A 21,460-nucleotide genomic window follows, 5' to 3' on the forward strand; every position below is an offset into this window, starting at 1 on the left:
TGAGTTTTTGAAGCAGCTGCTCAGATAAGCTATCTGAGCAGCTGTGCAGGAATATTTTTCTCATATATATATTTATTTATTATATACTAAAAGCGAGAATCCTATATTTTTCGGCACATTCTTTCCTGCTATTACTAGGGCTGGCAATTTCACCCGGAAAAGCGGGGATCTGCCCCGCCCCGCTTGGAGAGGGGATTCCCCGATTTGAGTGGGGAAGGGGATTTAAAAAATTCCCTGGTGCGGGGAAGGGGAGGAGAAGGGGATGGAGTTGGCCCCGCCCCGCATTAATGCCATTTTTTTCTTCTATTTTTTTAAGTGTTTTTTTTTGTTGGGAAAACAACTAGAAACCCCTTGGATCAAAACATATCTACAAGATTGTTCCAAAATTTTTATAATTTCCATTAGTACAGTTTTGTCCCTGACATAGCTTTTTATGTTTTCTTTTACCCATAATCCATTGAGCATTGTCCCTCATTAGAAATCCCTAAAATCTCTCCCTCGAACCATCACTGTAAGGCAACATTAAATTCTTTGAAAATCTCCCTCCCCCAAATAAAGGCAACATCTCTCTGATGAGTGATGAGAATTTATATGGTGTGCACTCGTATAGTACATTATTTTTCAAAAAGTAATGTATGGGCTACGCCATAGGATGATCCAAACCGTCCATTTGATAGGCTACAATTTAAAAGTACTTTACAGGCCACACCATAGATCATCCAAACCGTCCATTCGATGGGCCACAATGTAAATAGATTGCGGCCCAAAAATCATTTCCATAGGATGATTGCAACCCTCCGATCTATAGAAGGTACCATAATATGCAATTCCTCTATAGATCAGAGGGTTGGGATTATCCTATGGAAATGATTTTTGGGTCACAACCTATTTACGTTGTGGCCCATCAAATGGACAGTTTGGATCATCCTACAATGTGCCCATCAAGTGGAAGGTTTGGATCATCCTATGCCTATGGTAGTATGGTGTGCCCATCAAATGGACGGTTTGGATCTTCCTATGGTGTGGCACGTACAGTACTTTTTGGCAAGTGGGATTGGGAATTAGGGATCTGCTAGGGACTAGTGATCAATTAAATGAATCTGAGAGCAACCACCTTTGTCCCCAGGTTAATAAAATGAATAAGACAAAATCTTAGCCTATGTGGGTTGTGTGGCTACTCTCACATGCAATAGCCAAACCGCAACATGTCTGAAGTGATTGTTCCTAGCAAATCTTTAGTTTTAAACCTAACATTTAACAAAGTAAAGCGATTGTCCCCAAAGGATGTGGGGCGGGGAAGGGGATGGGGATTAGATATTCCCCGTGGGGAGGGGAGGGGGATTCCCCACCATCCCCGTAGTTGGGAGGGGAAGGGGAGGGGAAAAATTCCCCGCAGAGGGGAAGGAGTAGGGGACCCCAACATCCGGCCCCGACCCGCCCCGTTGCTAGCCTTAGCTATTACCTTGTGCATCCCGCCTTAATTTCCGTCAAAGTCCCACGTATGTCCTTTTCACTACTTCTTTTTCGTCATTTCCGCTTCTCATATGCCCTTGCACATGAGTTAAAAAAAGAAGGCAGCTGTCTCTTTTTATGCCTCTGCCTGTAATTGTCATAAATTTTAATTTTCTTCGTACTTTTTCCCATAACTGACATATTTTATTATATTTTTTCGGTGTTTTTTTGTAATTTTGCTACTTTGCTTCCATTTCCTCGTATTTTTTCATTTAAAACTTAGTACCTGTATGATTATTAGTTTTCTTTACAGCAAAGGATGGGCAACAAGAAGACAAGTAGACTCGGCAAAAGTGGCTAGCAAATCTCTATAAAAAAATAATATCTTCAAAAAGCGTCAAAATTCTGGTTGACCCACGAGTGTGGGCCGGGGCGGGTCCAAGCCCAATGACCCATAAAATTCCCCCGTGATTTTGACCCGACCCGTTTGACCCGTTTCCCCATGATTTATAGGGAAATGATGTATTTATGAGAGTTTCTATAGAGTGTAAGTCCTGATAGTGAGTATTTTTTTTTTTTTAAAGTACTGTATGGCTTACATCGCAGGATGATTCAAACCGTCCATTTCATGAGCCACAATGTAAGTAGGTTGTGTGCCAAAATTCATCTCCATATGATAATTACAACCCTCCAACCAATAAATGTTTCCTAAATATGCCGTTCCTCTATAGACTGCAGGGCTAGGATCATCGCATGGAAATGTGTTTTTTGGGAACACCCTATTTACGATGTGGCCCATCAATTGGACGGTTTGGATCATCCTATGGTGTAAGTTATACAATATTGTTTTTTTTTTAATAAGGAGTGTAAGAAATATGTTTTTGGCTTGCAGGCTTTGTCACAAAAATGTTGTTAGAGTATATATGATGTAAGCCCATGTAGTGAAGTATTTTTTAATAAGCCGATAGGGGTCCTTGCAAAACCCCAACTTACCTATCAAAAAAGAAAAAAATTGTACTGAATATTTTACGGCCTACACCATAGGATGATCCAAACCGTCAATTTTAATGGGCCACAGTATAAATTGATTGTTCCCAAAAAATATTTTACAGATGATAATCCAAACTCTATAGATTGCAAGGCTAGGATCATCGCATGGAAATGTGTTTTTTTGGAACACCCTATTGACGATGTGGCCCATCAATTGGACGGTTTGGATCATCCTATGGTGTAAGTTATATAGTACTGTTTTTTTTAATAGAGAGTGTAAGAAATATGTTTGTGGTTTGTAGACTTTGACACAAAATTCTTGTTAGAATATATATGGTGTAAGCTCATATAGTGAAGTATTTTTTAATAAGCCGGTAGGGGTCCCCGCAAAACCCCAACTTACCTATCAAAAAAGAAAAAAGAAAAAATTGTACTAATATTTTACGGCCTACACCATAGGATGATCCAAACCGTCCATTTAATGGGCCACAATATAAATTGATTGTGCCCGAAAAATATTTCACAAATGATAATCCTTTGTTCAGATTGCACGTGCGTTTTTACTAGTAAGTGGTAAAAAGACAATGGTTTGTCAGGCTCTTTCCTAACAGCCACTCCTTTGAGTTCGGACCTTACATCTTCCATCTGGACATGATTATATCCGTTGATCTGATCGCTAACCATTTGTCTTGCTGATTCGTTAATCCTACATACACGTATCTAGACCATTCAAATTGAGATACATCACGATTAGGGGCTGTTTTTCCATAACCAATAAAGTGATCCTAACCGTCCAAATTAGATAATTTCAAATGACTACAAATGGTCAAATGATATTGACACTCCAATGTTTTAATAATTACACAAACTCAGCCTGTCTTCTCTTTTTTATTTTTTAAGTGGCTTATGAGGTCTTTTTGGGAACTGTAATAGCCTCTGACAGTAGTTTAACTAATAAAGGACAAGATGAATCAGTTCGATTATCAAAAACATGTAGTGCCAGAGTATCAGTGGCCTTAAAAATTCGGAGGGAAAATAAAAATAATATTATAAATGCGTTGATATTTCCACCCCTTTATTTGGGTATCTTCCACCGCTTCCGACTAATTGGGCCCGTTAGTGGGTCAAAAAGTAAATGGGTCCCACGTCATCAGATGATCCAAAGTCGAAATCATTTACTCCTTGGACCCCAACATAAATATGTTGTACACCGTGAATCATCTTCATAGAATGATCCTAACCCTCCGATCTATAAAGGCCTGCACATTATAGAGATTGGAGGGTTAGGATCATCCATTGGAGATGATCGAGTCTATTTACGCTGGGACCCATTAAAACCCGCGCGTAAAGCCCATTTGGATCTCTCATTCAAACAAAACCCTCCCAATTTTGGCGGGTTTTCTCCCCATTTCTGAAACCTCAAAAACTCCCCATCTCCCCCATTGCCATCTACACTCCTCATCGTCCCCATGGTGTTCCTCCACCGAACTTCGTCTGCTCGCAAGAAGCCCTCTACTGCCCCAATCTCCGAACCCTCGCAGCCCAAAATTTCCCATTCGGACAACAACACAAGAGAAGGAGGCAATGGAGAAGAAGGAATACAAAAACAACAAGAAGAGATCAACGTCATGACGGCCATTCTCGCAGACGCCGGATGCACCCTCTGCAACTCCGGCGGGCCCCCTTTCCTCCCTGCCGATCCTCATAAGCTCCGTCGCCACCTCGAGAATCGATTCTCCTCTGACAAATCTCTCATCCCCATCTTTATCTGCGGCTTCTCTTCCTACATCCAAAATCCCCAAAATCTCCCAAGGTTAGCCTCAACTACTTCAATCTGATTGCAACTTTCTCAATTCTAAGTATCAGCAAGAGAATAGATAAAAACTGACAATTTCTAGTTTTCTAGGGTTCTTATCTCCGAAGCCTTCTCTCAACTTCAATTTGATTTCAACCTTGTCAATTCTAAGCAGCAGCTAGATAATATATAAAAACTGACAGTTTCTAATTTTCTAGGGTTCTTATCTCAGAAGATTAGTCTCAATTTGCTTCAATTTGATTTCAACCTTCTCAATTCTAAGCAGCAGCCAAAGAATAAATAAAAATTGGTAGTTTCTAATTTTCTAGGTTCCTTATCTCCGAATGTTAGTCTCAATTACTTCAATTTGACTTCAACCTTCTCAATTCTAAGTAGCAGCTAAAGAAGAGATAAAAATTTACAGTTTCTAATTTTCTAGGCTTCTTATCTCCGAAGGTTAATCTCAGTTTGCTTAATTTGATTTCAACCTTCTCAATTCTAAGCAGTAGCTAAAAAAAAAAAAACTAAAAAAAAAAACTGACCGTTTCTAATTTTCTAGGGTTCTTATTTCCGCTCCTCGCGGAGATGGATCATCACGAAGCGATAGCCTTGTTCGAGTGCTGCTTCTTGTGGCTCCGATCCAAGTGCAACTCCAACACCTTCTTCTTGAGAAGCTTCCAGAATATTTTCATAAGGATTGCGCGCCTCTGATAGAAGATGATGTTGCCAGGCTCATCCTCAACCATTTCCGCTGGTTAGATTTCCTTGTCGATTCAAAGGGATTTACAGATAAGCTGTTGGAAGTCCTATCTATCTGTCCTCTTCAGCTGAAGAAAGAGATTATTGGCTCACTGCCTGAGATGGTTGGGGATCAGAATGATGAATCCGTGGTTTCTGCCCTAGAGCGGATGCTACAGGAGGATTCAGAGATTGTTGCGCCCATGCTTGATACCTTTTCCAATTTAAATTTGGATGATCAGTTACTAGATCAGGTTACAATCTCAATCCATTTTTTATGTTACACTCACACACACACAGTTTTAACGATTGCACAAACTCAGCTTGTCATTTCGTTTTTTAATTTGCTTCTGAGAGATTTTTGTGAACTCTAATAACCTCTGACAGGTCTTTAAATAGTAAAAGACAAGATGAGTTAGTTCAATTATCATAACATGGTTGTGCTGATATCGGCAGCACCGTGTTTTAATAATTGCACAAACCCAGCTTGTCTTTTCTTTTTAAAATTTGTCTGTTAGAGTCTTTTGGGAACTGTAATAACCTTTGGAAGCTCTTTAAATATTAAAAGACTAGATGAGTTAGTGCAATTATAAAATGTGGTTGTGCTGATATCATTTCCCTATATATATGTATTTATGTATGTATATATAAATATAGGTGCAATCAAGTGGTATAATTTTCTAGGAATACTGTTCTGTTTTTTGAAATCATCATAGTATTTGATAGGCAGTGCGTTTTATTTGTCTGTTTAACTGTATATGAAATTCTTTGTTCTTGAAGGTGGTCACTATAGCTCTATCTTGCATTCGGACGATTGATGCAGAACACATGCCGATTTTGCTTCGATTCTTATTGCTTTCTGCGACTCCGGTGAATGTCCAAAGGATAATATCGCAGATCCGCGAGCACTTGAAATTGGCGTGTGTACTGGACCCTCGTGCTGCCAGGCACAAGAAGGTCAAAGGTAAATCTCTTGCAAATAATGCTGAGGCTTCTATTCTTGAGGCATTGAGATCGAGTCTCCGGTTTAAGAATGTAAGTTATCACGGTTCCTTTTCTCCCTTTTTTCTTTAGTTTCAAATTGTTTATGCTCCCCAATGAACTACATGACTTTACTGGAGATTTTTTCATCTACTTTGGTGGTAGATACTCTGTGAGGTGATCCTGAAAGAACTGAAAGGCATTGGTAAACCTCGCGATCATAAAGTCATCGATGTGTGGTTTCTTATGCTAATATACACAAATGGAGGTGCCCTGCAAAAGAGTGTCGAAAAGATAATTAAAAAGAAAGTTATTGATGGCTGTTTTCGGGAAGCTCTATTTGATCAATGTGTTCGTGGGCACAGGGAATTAGTACAGGTTGTTTTTAATTTATCTCTTGGAATTAAGGGCTATATCATTTTCAATAAGTTTGATCGGCATTCAGAAATCTTTTTTTCTTTTGAAATTCTGAGCCTTTTATTTGTTTCCTTTTCTGCTTTAGGATTATTTCCCCTCATTTCTATCCATCTGCGAGTACTTGCTGGCATGCAAAGAACAGCCATCAAGAGACTTTGGAGTCTATATGTATACATCTTTGTTTGAAGAGTTCGTAGATACTTATTCCAGACAAGAAGTAAGTTCTATACCATGTTAATAATTGTCTTTGTCATTTATTGCTAGGCTATTTGAGTCTCAAGACTGTAACCAGGAACCCGGGTGTAGTGATGCTTTGGACAATGAAACCCCAATTCATGTTTTGCAGGTTTTAGGAGCATTAATTACACATATAGGTTCCGGCATTAGTTACGAAGTTAATTCTGCACTGGAGACAATGATCCTGCTAACATCAAAATATTCACAGGAACTTCTTCCACTTTCTTCTTATATAAATGGTATCCTTACGTAATTGAGTACCCGTTTCTCAAAACCATGGAATTAATATAATGCAGTCAGTATTGGCTCACCTCAATATCTTCCGTTTCTTTTGGTTCAGGTATATTGGATTATTTGGAGGGGTTCAATGATGAAAATTTACACCAGGTTTCTTCCTTTAACTATTATCCTTTGTGTCAATGTCTTTTGTGGTTTTTATTGGCTGATCCACCATTAATTGTTAACTTACAGGTCTATGAAGTCTTCAGCCACTTGGCATTGTCAGCCCGCTCTAATGCTGATTCTGTTGGTTCTTCCATAGCAAATGAACTTTTGATGATTCTACGGAAGCAGGTACTAAGAAAGGCTATGTTTGATTTTGAAGTGCAACCTATTTTTCTGTTGGGTTTGTTGTGTTATCGTCCAGACATGAAGAGTATTCTTTTTCTCCATCAATAGTTATAGTTCTGTGGTGCCTTTTATAGTTTGTTTTTGCCCTATTTTGGCAGGTCGGTAATCCAGATCTGAAGTACAAAAAGATGGGGATAATTGGAACCTTAAAGTTAGTTTCCTCTCTCGGGGATATAAATTTTGATGCTCATCTCTCCTCATCTCAGGTATGACTGAAAAACATTGACCGTAAGAGCATCCATTTGTCGCTCTTAAGTGTGTAAACTGACAAATGAAATCATTGTTATTAAAGCTGATCTTATTGATTGTTGTTATTGCACTATCCTTTCCTGGCTTCTTCATATGCTGAAGTTCTTGTGAAATTTGGGCTGTAATTACTTAGGAGGTTTGTTTAGATAATCCACCATGCACAGAAGCACTGTACAGCTACACATGCCTACATGTCTACATGCATACACACATACTGTGGCGGAAAAGAGAGGATTCTGAGGTTGTTGAGATGGAGAACATACACACAAGACCGGAGGTAGAAAATGTTTCTACAACTGATAGAAGGTGAATGGGCCCATCTTTGAGAAACAGTGTATTAATCGAGTGCGGACAAGAACAGTGGAAGAAGATTACATTTTATAAAGACAATGCTTTCACTTTTGGGAGGCAGTTGTGTTAACCTTCAAAAAGCAAGATATTTGCACTTTAAGACAAGGACGCTTTTAAGGAGAAACTATTGATCTATTGTTATTTGTTTTATTCTTTTGAATGATAGTAGTGTCATTTTTTTTTTCTTTTTAAATATTGCTAGTGTCATTGTTTTATTCTTTTGAATGATGGTAGTGTCAAATATTGACATTGGCTAATAGTCTTTTGCCCTGTTAAAGCTGCTATCAATTATAAACTTATTCTCCTCAGTTTGAGAACCAATGTCTAAGCCCCGATCTCATTTACCTAGCTGTAACTTAGTGTTGGCAAAGTACTCGTTTCTTGTATTTTTATCTCACTAAATGGGCAGTAAGTTACCTAGCCGAGACACAGTAAGTTGGCAACAAGCTAATTGATGGTTTACTAAAGGTTTTGCTTTGATATTCAATGTTGAAAATATGAGTGCTTGAAGGTTTATCATGCTTTTTGTTTTTATAGGGATGAGTACCATATTTATTGCACAGTTGTACGTACAAGCAACAAGGCTCTTTTCATGATATTGATCTTTAAGGGTGAAATTATATTATACCCGTAATTACTACAATAAGGCAATGCATTTCACCAAATCTATGTGAAAGTCCGAACTCTGCCATGCATTAGCTATAGTCGGTCACATCATCTACATTGGCAGTAAATTCATTACAATTTACAAATGTCACATGTTGGAGGACATAATAGGTCTTGGGATTAATTTCCGTATGATTGGCACAATGGGTCACTCTTTTTGTAATATTATAATATTTTTTAATCAAATGTTTTCTTATTTTTTAGGAATACTAAAATATAAATGAAAATACATATTCCTAACCTTGGTTCAGCAAATATGAGAGTACGGCGTGTTTTTGGTGCAGATACACCTCATAAAATCAAGTGAGAAATCATAATAAGCCTGCCTGTTTTAATTATATATTTATTCTTTTTGCTGCTCATTCCAGTAACAATTATTGGTAATTGGAGCTTCATATAAACCTTTATTCAATCACATTTTTATGTTTGACACCGGATGGCATGCTTATATGTAATGATCTTTTAGTTTAACATTCTTAAATGTAGCTTGTCCTTTTTAACAGAAAACAAATAGCGAGGAGGCATTGGAACTGTTGAAAATGTCTTTGGACTCTTGCAAATTGTTGCCCTTGCCCTTGATCCTGTTTTATGATGAACTGATCGAATTGTTGGAATTCACAACTCTTCAACCAGCAATTATGGAATGGTGGGATTCAAAGATTCTAAGCTATGAATTATATAATCGAAGTTGAATTGGCTTGCTATTTCAACTTCCAATCAACAATGCGATTCTTTTCTTCTGTTAGAAGACTTGCTTATGCCTCTTGTGGCTAGTTGAATCGGCATATCTAATTTAACAAAAAATGAACTTTATCTGTTAGGATGGGCAAGCATGTAGGAGAATTTGAATCGATGTTCCTATCTGATCTTGTGGGAGGACAATTGCCAGCTAAACACACCTATGGTGGTTTAGAAGGTGTGTTTGACTATTTGAAGAATGTAACTTGAAAATTTGCTTCAGCTTATGACTTTCAATCCTCTTTTGATGTCATAAAATAATCTATAAATGGAGTGTGAAGCACAGCTAATCTTCTTTTTAATTTGCAGGGGGATTGTGGATTAATTTGGATGGTGATCTATCTCCAATATGCTTGAATATCTTTCCGTTACTTTCCTCTTGTTTACAGCAGTAAAGTTTTTGTTGCACTCTTCAATAATATGAAGTGTTCTTTCTTAGGAACATCAATGAATTTGTTTGAAATTTATATGTTTATGGACTGTGGCTCATGAGATTTGCATAAATGTTGGGTGCAGGTCTTCATCCTCTTTACAGATTCTTCCAGCTAACTTTCTATTACTATCCGTTGTGAGTGCATCTCTTTGACCATTTTAGGAATAGTCATGAGTGGTCGAATTAGTTTTATGCAATTTAGTTTCATTTTCTCCTTCTTTCTTAATGAAAGGTTGAAAGGTTGACAAATCAAGGCTCCCTTGGTGGCATTGATGCATTACTTGGTTGCCCCTTACACCTTCCTTCCTCAAAGGTAACATATGATAACTTCTGACTAAATTAAAAGTTGTTTTTAGGCCTTGTTCATTTTCTCCATTTTGATCGTTATTCTTTGTACTTCTGGCTACCAGATCTGCAAGCGATTCTGCCTAATTTTTGTTACTTTTCCTCTTTCTTATAGAGAGAAGAAAAGTTTTGCTTCACTGCATGCGGCAGACTTCCAAATATGTATTTTCTAGTGATACTACATGCACAATATTGATTTTTCTGGGACTGATTCTCCTGGGAGCTTGCAAGTTGTTTATGCTTAATGCACCTAATGTCAGTCCATTGTTGCATCAGTAAAGAGTAGTAAAGTGTGTCGTAAGAACTAGATCCAGAGTGGGCCATTAATTCTCATGCCAAGACTCGAAGTAGAAAATGAAGGCAACGTTAGGAAAAATAGGAGCAAATCAGGGCAGGATAAACAGTAGGAATGCTCAAAACAAATTACTTTTCCTCTTTCTTATAGAGAGAAGAAAAGTTTTGCTTCACTGCATGCGGCAGACTTCCAAATATGTATTTTCTAGTGATACTACATGCACAATATTGACTTTTCTGGGACTGATTCTCCTGGGAGCTTGCAAGTTGTTTATGCTTGATGCACCTAATTTCGGTCCATTGTTGCATCAGTAAAGAGTAGTAAAGTGTGTCGTAAGAACTAGTTCCAGAGTGGGCCATTAATTCTCATGCCAAGACTCGAAGTAGAAAATGAAGGCAACGTTAGGAAAAATAGGAGCAAATCAGGGCAGGATAAACAGTAGGAATGCTCAAAACAAATTACTTATTTGTATAGTATGCATGTTTCATCAAATTCTGTCCTCTGTGAATTATTTTCATTGAGATTTGGGGGCATTTACGTGTATATTAGATAAACCTGTAATATAGAAAAATCCAACCTGTTTGTCAACTTTTGCCAAGTCACAATTTACAGAATGTGATTTCAAGGTATTGGATTCATCATCTAGTGATGATGTGTGCATTAAAAGTTTCATCACCCTTGTTTTGCCTGGGTCAACGGCATATTGAAATGATTAGAAGGGCTTTGAGTTGTCACCCATTCATCTCACATAAGGTAATAACAACCACTCAAAAAGGTTTAACATTGCCCCACATGCAGACTTGATTCGTTTGAGAGCAATACAGATTTAGACATTCAAGTTGGGAACTCTGGACTTGAGTTTCCCTAAAACTTCCATTTACTATCAAATAAGTGGATCACCCTGTGTTTAATGTTCTTGTAAGGCTATTTGGTTCTTAAAAAGTGCACCACACCACAGGAAGTAAGCTTCATGGGAAACGTGTGTCCTGAAGCATACACTTACTACACCAGGCTTCTTATTCTTTGTGGCTATGAGGTTCTGGCTTGGAATTTAGAACATTTTTTTCTTGTGAATCATTCTAAACCATGTCTCAATTAAATTCTATTTGTTTTCAAAGACGTCAATACTATGTCCTCTTACAGTGTTGGCTTGTCTCGTCTTGACTTTTATTTTTGCTACTGGTTTGTTGGAAGCTCTTCCTGTTGATCCATGCATTGACATTTGAACAGTTAATGCCTAATCAATGTACCTGCCTCTTTTATGTGGGTGTTAGTAGAGATTTCTTCGGTAGTTTCCGGTTTTGTTAGATATCCAAGTTGTGAGTCATTATCTTATGTTTCTAGTTTCAAAATAGCACCTGCTTCTACTGGCTATGCTTATTGGGACTTTAGAGGAGTTCTGGCGATTCCTTATTTTGATATTGGGCACCAGAATTTGTTATCTTTCCTATGCTATTGCTCCGGGCTGTGGGGTATGGTACTTATAGTCATCCAACTTCACACCGTTCTGTAATACTTGGGTAAACTTAAAGAAAAAGTTCTGACAGTGAAATGTTGTTAACATGACCTGGTTTGAACTGTATGATGCCTTGAGAGCACTTTGGACTTCTAGATGCACCAATTTATCAACAGAACAGAAAGGAGAATTTCACATTAGTGCAATTCAAAATTTCCTTTCTATAAAAATAATGGTTTGTGTTTTAACTTGTAAGGAGCAACTAATATACACTCCATGAAGAACATCAAAATGATCATCTGCATGGCGTGCTAACTTGTGTCTTGGTTTGCAATGCCAGTATTTTGTTGGAGCTGCATGGAAGTCTGTGACAGGAAAGGAGAAACAGATACTTTGCCTCTCTCTTTATTATGCACTCAACTGGATTAGGGAGCTGGTAAGTACTGAGCTTTGATTTCACTTCTTTAATTGTCGGGCTGGGCTTCTATTTCCTAGAGAAGCTCACCATATATAATAGTTATGATGAACTTGTAGCTTAATGCCTTCTGTACACAAGTTGCTGGAAGGGTTGATTGCATAACTCAGGCTACAAAGGGGGAAACAATTGCAAAGTTACTGAAGCGCTTGAGGAATCTGGTGTAAGTGTTTGGTGCTCATTCGGATGATAAGTTCTCCATGTTTAACTTTTCAAGTTTTCTACAAACATTAAGTTGTTATGGTTTAATAAGTCATTATTGCGTAAGAGAAGCAACACAAGGGTAGACCTGAAGCCAGTAGAAGTTCCATGGCTTCTATTTGCTTTGTCCATCATTGCATGTTGTATACATGTATAGCTTTCCTGAACCATGTTTATCATATATTTCAGTAAATCAGTCAATTCAGCACTTGGATAATATGGTGTCTAAACTCTAAAGAGATGTATCATGCAAGGAACATTGATTTCCTTGATTAGTGTCTATAGTTTCATTTGTTTGCATAATCACTGTCAAATTGATTTGAAGATAAAGATCCACATTCAGAAATAGTCTATTAAGTGAATTTTTTGACCTCGGACATATTCTGTTGACTTTTGCACCAATACCATTTTGTCTTTATTTGAACAATGTCTACCATGATGGTGTTGAAGTACCACTGAGAAGAATAATTCTTGCAGATTTGTGGAAAGCTTGTTGAATGCCTCTCTCAAATTGAACCCTCTATCCTTACCTGAGCTTCACTCATTTATGGAGCATTCGGGATCTTCTTCCTCCAGCAGGCATAACCATTTTAGGCATACAGAGAAGAAGGCTGAAAAGAGAAAAGTACCTGAAAGCACTTCACCTAACAACAAGAAGAAAAGTAAAAAGAACTCAACAGTCCCAGAAAGCTCAGATCTTAATGGGAAGCTCCGCCAACCTACCATTTTGGATGCTCTAAAAAGAGCAGGTGCTGTCATAAGCCAGGAAATGTCAAATGAAGGCTCATCAGGGCTCTCATCTAAGGGGAGGGCATCACAATCTGATGAGCATCAGGCCTTTGACTCTAACGAGCCAAAGATTTTAGAAATTTCTCCAGTTGCCAAGGTTCTGGATGCACAGAGATTCAAGCTTAGGCCTCTACTTGTCGACTGTTTGTTCATTTTATCCTTTTCAGAGGTAATAATCTTATGCTCCACTATATTTTGTATATCATACTAACACTCCTTTATCTTTGTTACAATGTAAAGTTTAGATATTCCTGTGTATATGAATTTCACATAGTATTTGTATCGATGATTCCTCTATGTTCATATTTTCTGTTGGTCAACTAAAGTATCCTTTGCTAAATGTATGTAACTGTACATTGGTCATCTGCTTCATTGAGGCAGTGCTTATATATATATATATGAGAGAGAGATGCTTATCTTATGTTTGATTTGCTTCCAATTTGTGACACTTCTGAGACATCAACAAAACTAGAATGTGGAGTATTGCTATTTTATAACATGGAAGCATCGAAACACCACATCCAACTTTATTACCAGTCACAGAGTTGTATAGAAATTTCTTATTTATATCTAGAATTGAGATAATATATTTTTGACGGTGAAAATATCAATTTCTTTTTAACTTTTGGGAACAGGAAACATATGGTTCAAGTGAAATAATATTTTCTGAGATGAATGGTTTTGCTGATTAAAGGTAAACAACAGCAAACCTTTAAGCCGTTCAGTTTTGTTTATTATTTACTCAATTAACTTTAGCCATAGGTTATACTGCAGCACTTCAATTTACTGTGCGTGCCCAATGATCAACGATGAGAATCTTCTGATTGCGCAGTTGATCAATGGTCAAAATCTTATCCTGAAAGGTGGTACACCCAAACACGGAACTCTAGGCGGGATTGGAATGCTTCACATTCTGATCAGTTGCAAGGAGCGATGGGTAGGAACAATATGTGATAGAACTTCACAGTAAAGACCCAGATGAATTTCATATCCTAACCATTTTGCCGTTTCCAGTCTTAATGTAAACAGATTCGATGATGCCCATGCCTTATCTCTAAGGATTCGGTAAAAAAAGTCCGCTTGAAGTCAAGCTTCCAAGAGATTAGCTCACCATTCCCCTCAAGACCTTAATGCATTTTTGAACGAGAGCTTCTCTTTTAGAAGTCACTGCAAACAGGTCAGGGAAAAGATCCATTAAAGCTACCTCTTTGCACCATCTATCTTGCCAAAACTTGATATGGTCCCCTTGTAAACTCTGTATCTGATGCCTTCGCGAAATAAATGGTTTTGTCTCGGGATATCCCTCTACACTGTCAGACCACAGAACCTGTATTTATTGTCAGAGATTCAGTTACTGGTGCTAGGTGAGAGCGAACCTGGCGTGGGACAGGTTTGAAGGGCATAATCTGCATTAGCTCTTGGGCTTTTGGCATATGGTTAGGTACCTAACAAATGTTCTCTAGAAGATTTACATCTCGAGAAATAGAAGATTGTGGATGTAATGGATCAGGATCAGGATGACAATAGCCCCTATGAAACGGTGCATAACTAATAAAAACAATAGTAGAACAATGAAGATAAGATAGTGATTGTTATATATATTGTGAGTAAAAGAAGGCATATATTTTGGCAAACTTCTAATAAACGTTCATTTTTTTCTTAAAAATAGAAACAATGGATTGGCTAACAAAGCAATAAAGCAATCTTATATGTGGATTTCCGAATCAGAGCTTGAACTGGAACTTAAAACTGGTATTTTTGTTGTTCCGTGTAACAAAGAAACATGACTATCTGTTGTAAACAATTCAAGAAGAGCCTCTTGACTTTGTGGCTTCACCCTAAGTCCCAATCAACCAACTCGTCACATGATAGTGACCATGCACAGCACATTCGGTGGCAGGGTAGGTTACCCTGCCTTTTCTTCCATTTACCAGTAAATAGATCAGATGCACGGATAAGGACGGAACACGAGAAGCATTTGATAAAGCAGAAATGTTTCAACACTAGAAATCTCTGGCTTAGTAGAATTGCCAATTTCTACACCATGTGATGTTGCAAAATTTAGAACTTATTAGCCTTCTATGTGAGACTTTTCTTCCATTTACCAGTAAATAGATCAGATGCACGGATAAGGACGGAACACCAGAAGCATTTGATAAAGCAGAAATGTTTCAACACTAGAAATCTCTGGCTTAGTAGAATTGCCAATTTCTACACCATGTGATTTTGCAAAATTTAGAGCTTATTAGCCTTGTATGTGAGATTTGTGGTTGATTTAGACTATGGCAATCAGATAAGCAGCCTAATATTAGTGCTTTTGATTGCAGAGTCAAGATTCTTGTTGTTCAGATCCTGCAGCTGAGGTACGCCTTTTGCTTCTAACAGAGCTATGGTGGATTTTTTTTTATAGGTAAGCTGGGGTTTGGCGCAACGGTAAGGTGGCTCCATTCTGACCTTGTGGTCACGGGTTCGAGTCACGGAAACAACCTCTCTGCAAAGCAGGGGTAAGGCTGCGTCCCAGACCCCGCAATGCGGGAGCCTCGTGCACTGGGCCGCCCTTTTTTTAATCTGGGGTTTGGCAGGGACTCCTACCGGTTAATTAAGATGAGAAAGATATTACAATAAGCTTACAAAACACTAACCCTATCAAAAGAATAGGGATACAAACCAAGGGAACAAAGACAAGACCTATCCTTCATGTTTATGAATGTTTTCATTCGACTTCATGATACTGATACTATGTTTCTGTGCTAGCTACCCATGCATCTGTATCTTCTCTTTGATTTCCACCACAAGCTGGATTACTTTAGTCCTCCGAGCAAACAGTTCCCATCTTTATGCTCAACAGCTCACAAGGCTCCATCAGGTCTCGGCAGGATGTCAGCCAGTGAGTTTTTGAACAAGATTAGACCACTGTTTCCAAGCCTTAAGAAACATCTAGATGCTGCAATTTGTACACTCAAGGAGGGTAAGTTGACTAGGTCTCACCTGTTAGTAATTACCTGTTGTTGCTTTTTAGGTGATGCAAATACAAATTAGATTTCCTAATTCCGAACCAATATGACACTGTAGGCCCTGAAACTTGCCAAGAGCATTGGAAGATTCAGTCTTCTTCTGCGGGTAACCCAGATATACCATGTGCCATTGCTTCAAAATCTTCAGTTGCTGGTTCTGTTATTAGAGAAATTCTTTGCTGCTTTAGCAAGGTAAACTTTTCAACTTTGCTCTCACTTCCACTTGACATCTAATGTTGATATGTCTCCCAAGTGCAGATGCTAAACCTCCCAGATGTATGCATTCCCTCGAATTTGCCAGTTCTCACGGATCTCTTGGGGGCTTTCCAACCAATCAGGATATCAGATGACTTTCGTTCAGGCATCCAGCAATTTCCTTCACCTGGAAACATAGACTACTTATATTGTGGTGCTTCTTCGTTTCTGGAAGATGTCTTGGACATAGGTATTATCCATTTCTTGCCATGCTTTGTGGGGCTAATTTCCAGTCTATTTATGGGCGATGATATTTTCAACCCCCCCACCGGCAGTACGCATGCGCCTCCCTTTTAACGTGATTTGACGTCAGAAAGCGTTAAAGTTGCCTACTGTTCACATCAAATCATGTTATAAGGGGGCGCATGCGTGCTGCAGGGGGGGGGGGGGGTTGAAAATATCATCTCCCTTATTTATTTCCATGAGTCTCAATGGCATCAGTAAATGTATTGCCTTGTGCAGCGTGCTCATTCTCATTTTCTCTGGCATCGGAAGTTCTAGTCACACTAGAATCACTTGTGAAGTCAACCCAGATGTTCCTGGAGAAATTTCTGGAAGGAAATGGAAAGAATATACAATTAGGATTGGTACAGGGGTTGCTCCCCTTTCTGCAAAATAGGCTTGGAACTTCTGCTTGCAAGCTGTTAGGACATGACTGGGATTGTGAAAATCTTGAGAATGGGGGGAAGAACAAAGTGAGAGATCATTTAGATTATATTTTCTAATGTTTTTTCCTTCTAGATTTATCTCCAATTTGAAATGGAAACATATATCTCATTGAGAATGAACTTTTTTTTTTCTCAAGGGAGACACGATACAGAGGATACTTCAAATTTACTTGAAAAATAATGAGTCACCTCTTGATCTACTGGATAAACTCGCTTGCTCAATCTTGCCTCAGGTGAATATTTTTGTGGCAAAAGCTTTCTGCCAGGGACGGCCAGTATCAACATTTACAACTTTCTTATTCTAATTTTTCGTATGATAAATTTAGTGGATTGTATCCAGGATGTAGATTAATGGACCTTTCATTTCTGACGGAGTCAGCTTCTTAATCCTAACACAGCTGAGTTATATTCTTTTTTAGGTTCCTTCATGCAAAACTAAAAGTACACAAGATGTTGTTCATGGATTTCCAACATTATGCTCTGCAATGTTTGTCATCTGGTACCGGGTACTGGTAAGTGGTCCTTAATGTCTTCAACACCATCAATCAGTTACTCCTTTCTCACCAAGGATATTTACAGGCTCCTTGAATGTGCAGCACGAAGAGAACCTTGCTGTTTTAAACAAGTTGGTGGGTTATGGATTCTGTGTACCACATTCCTCAAAAAAATAATAGAAGAGCTATGAGTTCATGGATTTCATTTTTGGAGTTCATATTATTATGTTCTATCTGTTAGATTAAGGAAGTCGTGCTGTTGGAGAAGTCCAGAGCTGCAATTCAATCTGAAGCCGTGAATGGAGTGTTGATCAAACTACGCCAGTCCGTGAATGTAGTTGTATCTTTAGTCAATATGTGCAAGACTCATGACAAGGTGGGTAAGCAAATAACAATGTAAAACAATCTCTCTCACATAACCTATATATATCTATATGTGTGTGTGTGTGTGTGTGTGTGTGTGTGTGATGTGTGCCTGCGTTCACGTATACATGTGCAACACGAGGCATCTGTCAGACGAGTGATTCAACATTTTTGTTTACTTCTCATCTGCCCTTCCTCTTGTTCCGTTTCTTTGGTAATGTCCAAAGCATCCTTTCAAGATACTAGTTTCAATTAATGCATCATAATTATATTTGATGCAGGTAACTGTGCATGCCAATGCAGTCAAGTATGGTGGCAAGTTTGTTGATTCATTTTTGAAAGGTGGATTCGTAATTTTTTTTTTCTTCTTACAATGACAATCTGCAAATAATTGTTTAATGTATTGAATATTGAAAAACTCTCCAGTTTTCGACTTCCTACAAGCCCACTTCCAGGTGCACAATGACATTATAGTTCAAGTGGTAAGATGCATCTCAGTTTCTGCTGTATAATGTCATTTAATCGCCTCAAATTAAGTACCTACATCCTGCCACTCTAATTTGTCACAGGTCAAGGAGCTTCAGAAGGCAACAAGAACCATACAGACTCTCTGTTCTGAGGCCAAGGTTAGTTCTGCCAATTAAGTCTTTGCTTTTTCTTGAAATTTTTGATTTTTTTTCAAGCGAATATTGCTGTTCTTGTTAAGGGATCCAAACGGACAATGATCACAAGCAAGATTCCCGCCACAAAGAGGTCCATGGAGCGTTTCCTGTTTCATGTAAAGGGACTCCTTCACAACACGTCAAATGGGGGCACATTTTGGATGGGTACATTATAAATTAGTGGACTCGTTGTGCATTTTTCAGATTGATTTCTACATGTATGCACAAATATCACCATACAAGCAGACTCACTATTTTCCTTTTCATGAAATAATTTAACTCTCAAAACAGGCATGTTTGTCAGGATCGGGTGTTAGACTGGCATCCGTGGAAGACCTGACACATCGACATGCCTGTACAGTTATGAAATATTATTGAAAAGAAATATTATTATCTACATATTAGTTCTTTTCCTGAATTAAAATTTGATATTGATATGCATTGCCTATATGATCAGGCTCCAATTCAGCTTCTGCTTACCAAACATCTTTACTTTAACAGGCAATCTAAAACACAAGGACTTGTTCGGTCAGGTTGTGAGCTCCCAAGTATATGCCAATGGAGATAATATCAATGAAGAAGTTCACGCTCACATGGAGGCTGATGTTGAGGACCGAGATGTTAGTGACGGTCAAGGGGATGAGGATACTGAATGATGTGCTCGAGTTCAGTTTCTGTTGATTTTGATCCAACAGTTCGAGTCCTTGAATTGAGACTCAAAGAGAAGAATTGGCTAGCCCAAACTGGTTTCTCTCACAAACACCTTGCTGTAATTACATTAACCTCTTCTACATTTTATTTTGATAATTAATGACAGCTTTCTCAACAGAAAATAAAAAGTAATGTGCATGTATATATCATCACAGGATGGGGACAGAGGTCCCAATACACAAGTGAGATTTTTGAGGCTTCATCTTTGGCAATCTCGACATAGTGAAATGCTGTATCTTGAATCTTGAAGTCATGGATCTCTTTCCACTCTGCTCTCCCAAGAAATTGTATTGAGGGAGTCGCCTTATGCTAATAGCTAGCTAGATTGTGAGCTTGGAATCACTGATTTGAGACGACTAGTTCCTTGGAATTTATGTAGCCCTTCAATTCTTGCTGAACTTGGGTAACTGATCAAGCTTTTATCATAGTTTAGCTTAGAAACCCTTCCTGCTAATCTACATTACCTTCAACATTTATACAAGCACTTAACCTCTTAACAGATCGTCAAACCAAATTGCTTCTGCATAAGTGTCCACTCACTCTATGGATGCTCACACCGGAGAATCATCACAAGGCAACACAATTGCCCCCCAGTTTTCACTCTTTGGGAGTGAAACAAAACTTTCAATTGTCTGCAACTCATCAGTCACCGCAGTGGCACCGACCATACCAAACAGAGAGTAAAACCCCTCTAATACAAAGGGATTAGTGATCACCAATGAAGAAAGGGTTCATTGTCACCTCTGCGGCTCTGCAACATAAACATGGATACTGTTTGGACATTGGATCAGTGGATTCTTTGGTGGTGAAAGTGGCCACTAGTCAAGATCTTTTCTGCATTCTTTGTCTTCATAAAGAAACAGAGAATATAAGAGCATAACTATATTCTCTTGTTTGTTTATATAGCAACTATAATAATGATTCATAGAGTCAAGATTTGATGTCAATCACCATAACCAGTGTCATAGATCTGCATTTAGCAACCATAGGGTTTTGGGTGTGGCTCACCAGAAGAATGAAACAGAAAAGAACAAAGCCCATTACAGATTATTTATGCAATTTCTGATATTCAACCGTATTATAGTAGCAATTAGCAAACCCTAAACCAATCCCCTCCCTCCCTTTCTGATAATTTCAAAACCCAGCATTCATCAAGCAAAAGACTTCAACTGAATCAAGATAAAATAAAAATAAAAAATACAACAATGCTGCTGAACTGATAGGGTCAATGCACCGTAAAACACATTTATCTTCCTCTATTTCACACCATACTAAACAACAGAGAAAGAGAACACCCATATTCAAGAAGACCAAAATGGCAAACGTAACACAGATCATTCTCAGTCATATCTCTTAATACGAAATACATTGAATAAAACCCAGTTCATGTTTCCTGCTACAACCAGGTGAATCTCAGTCAGACGATCTTGACGATGGAGCTTGTGGCAGGTTGATCGACGGCCGGATTTTGTTGATCTTGGAGGAGAGGAGCGCGAATGGAGGTGTCGATTTCATCATCGGGGTCGTAATTTGGATCGAGGGAACGATCTATTGCTTCTCTTCCCTTCTCTAGACAGGGTTTACAGGCAATCTCTATGGTTATCCATCCCAGAGCCAATCCAGCTATGGCGATTATAGCAGTGGTCAGAGCTCCCATCTTCCTCTCTTTTCTCTTCTTATTTTGACTGCTTTTCTTTTGTTTTTCTTTGAGATTTGCTCTCATTTATGTGGGTTGGTTAAGGAAATTGAAATGGAATGGCTCTGCTAGAAGTGGGTCCCATTTATTTCACCAATGTCATGGGAGGGGTTGGTGCTTCTCCACTTTGGGCGAAGGATAGTGGCATTTCTTATTGGTCTCTTTATCAATTCCAACCTAAATTGTAGCATATCTACTGTGATCAGGGTCGTTGATCATCTGATGGTAGGGATTTCACATGAGAACAAGGATCCTAATCCCTTGATCTAAAAGGATATGTTCTTAGCAAAAAAGTGTGACCATTGATTTTGTAAGGCCCGATTGAAACGGATGGCATGTGACTATGGCCCATTGCAAGG

At 38.4% G+C, this 21,460-nt stretch overlaps 2 protein-coding genes across 4 annotated transcripts; one reads left to right on the forward strand and one right to left on the reverse strand.

Moving 5' to 3' along the window:
* Positions 1–3,748: 3,748 nt before the first annotated feature.
* LOC143884190 (fanconi anemia group D2 protein) lies at positions 3,749–19,895 on the forward strand. 3 transcript variants are annotated; one of them, XM_077387620.1, is made up of 31 exons: positions 3,753–4,255; positions 4,797–5,229; positions 5,756–6,010; positions 6,122–6,334; positions 6,459–6,590; positions 6,720–6,849; positions 6,951–6,997; positions 7,082–7,183; positions 7,339–7,446; positions 9,010–9,152; positions 9,328–9,422; positions 9,554–9,635; positions 9,761–9,812; positions 9,910–9,990; positions 12,114–12,209; positions 12,308–12,411; positions 12,927–13,407; positions 15,566–15,601; positions 15,993–16,206; positions 16,311–16,444; positions 16,511–16,697; positions 16,970–17,202; positions 17,313–17,408; positions 17,595–17,687; positions 17,772–17,804; positions 17,911–18,045; positions 18,314–18,374; positions 18,459–18,514; positions 18,602–18,658; positions 18,739–18,859; positions 19,196–19,895. In XM_077387620.1, the coding sequence occupies exons 1-31, from the start codon at positions 3,912–3,914 to the stop codon at positions 19,348–19,350; spliced, it is 4,509 nt and encodes a 1,502-aa protein (XP_077243735.1). In that variant the 5' UTR covers positions 3,753–3,911; the 3' UTR covers positions 19,351–19,895. The 3 variants fall into 3 exon arrangements, 2 of the variants coding, with proteins under 2 accessions (XP_077243736.1, XP_077243735.1); XR_013252769.1 differs by lacking the exons at positions 18,314–18,374; positions 19,196–19,895 and having other exon boundaries at positions 3,749–4,255; positions 18,739–18,819; XM_077387621.1 differs by lacking the exons at positions 18,314–18,374; positions 18,459–18,514; positions 18,602–18,658; positions 18,739–18,859; positions 19,196–19,895 and having other exon boundaries at positions 3,749–4,255; positions 17,755–17,804; positions 17,911–18,000.
* A 661-nt stretch (positions 19,896–20,556) lies between these two features.
* On the reverse strand, positions 20,557–21,129 carry LOC143884193 (uncharacterized). The gene has a single exon (XM_077387624.1). It carries the CDS (start codon positions 21,126–21,128, stop codon positions 20,823–20,825), a length of 306 nt encoding a protein of 101 aa, XP_077243739.1. The 5' UTR covers position 21,129; the 3' UTR covers positions 20,557–20,822.
* Between the last annotated feature and the right edge of the window lie 331 nt (positions 21,130–21,460).

Source organism: Tasmannia lanceolata, unplaced genomic scaffold, assembly GCF_043159265.1.
Source record: "Tasmannia lanceolata isolate RefF3 unplaced genomic scaffold, GAP_Taslan_0.1 ptg000008l, whole genome shotgun sequence".
NCBI lineage: Eukaryota > Viridiplantae > Streptophyta > Magnoliopsida > Canellales > Winteraceae > Tasmannia > Tasmannia lanceolata.

What these genes read in the sequence shown, in the direction of transcription:
- LOC143884190 (XM_077387620.1), top strand. Translation starts at nt 3,912, where the DNA reads ATGGTGTTCCTCCACCGAACTTCGTCTGCTCGCAAGAAGCCCTCTACT. An exon ending in CGAGTCTCCGGTTTAAGAAT is followed by an intron (nt 6,011 to 6,121) that starts GTAAGTTATCAC and finishes CTTTGGTGGTAG; the next exon opens with ATACTCTGTGAGGTGATCCT. An exon ending in CTTGCTCAATCTTGCCTCAG is followed by an intron (nt 17,409 to 17,594) that starts GTGAATATTTTT and finishes ATTCTTTTTTAG; the next exon opens with GTTCCTTCATGCAAAACTAA.
- LOC143884193 (XM_077387624.1), bottom strand. Translation starts at nt 21,128, where the DNA reads ATGAGAGCAAATCTCAAAGAAAAACAAAAGAAAAGCAGTCAAAATAAG.